Genomic DNA, 245 nt, shown 5'->3' on the forward strand with positions numbered 1-245 from the left:
CCTCCAACGTGCGAGCGCCGCCCCCGGTGGCCTACAACCCCATCCACTCGCCCTCCTACCCGCTGGCGGCTGTCAAGTCCCAGCCTTCGGCCCCGCAGGCCTCCAAAACCAGCAAGAAGAAGGGCAAGAAGCCGCTCAACGCTCTGGATGTCATGAAGCACCAGCCCTACCAGCTCAATGCATCCCTGTTCACTTTCCAACCCCCAGATGCCAAGGCAGGCCTCCCCCAGAGGTCACCCGCCAAG

The 245-nt window shown here is 64.1% G+C and overlaps 1 protein-coding gene across 1 annotated transcript in view; it reads left to right on the forward strand.

Annotated features, from left to right (window-relative positions):
• The window catches only part of SYNPO2 (synaptopodin 2), a 41873-nt gene that overhangs the window by 11446 nt on the left and 30182 nt on the right, over positions 1-245 (forward strand). The window contains exon 4 of the mRNA XM_014532163.1: positions 3-239. Within this exon, the coding sequence (XP_014387649.1) occupies positions 3-239 (237 nt within the window). The remainder of the gene's footprint in view (positions 1-2; positions 240-245) is intronic.

Source organism: Myotis brandtii, unplaced genomic scaffold, assembly GCF_000412655.1.
Source record: "Myotis brandtii unplaced genomic scaffold, ASM41265v1 scaffold853, whole genome shotgun sequence".
NCBI lineage: Eukaryota > Metazoa > Chordata > Mammalia > Chiroptera > Vespertilionidae > Myotis > Myotis brandtii.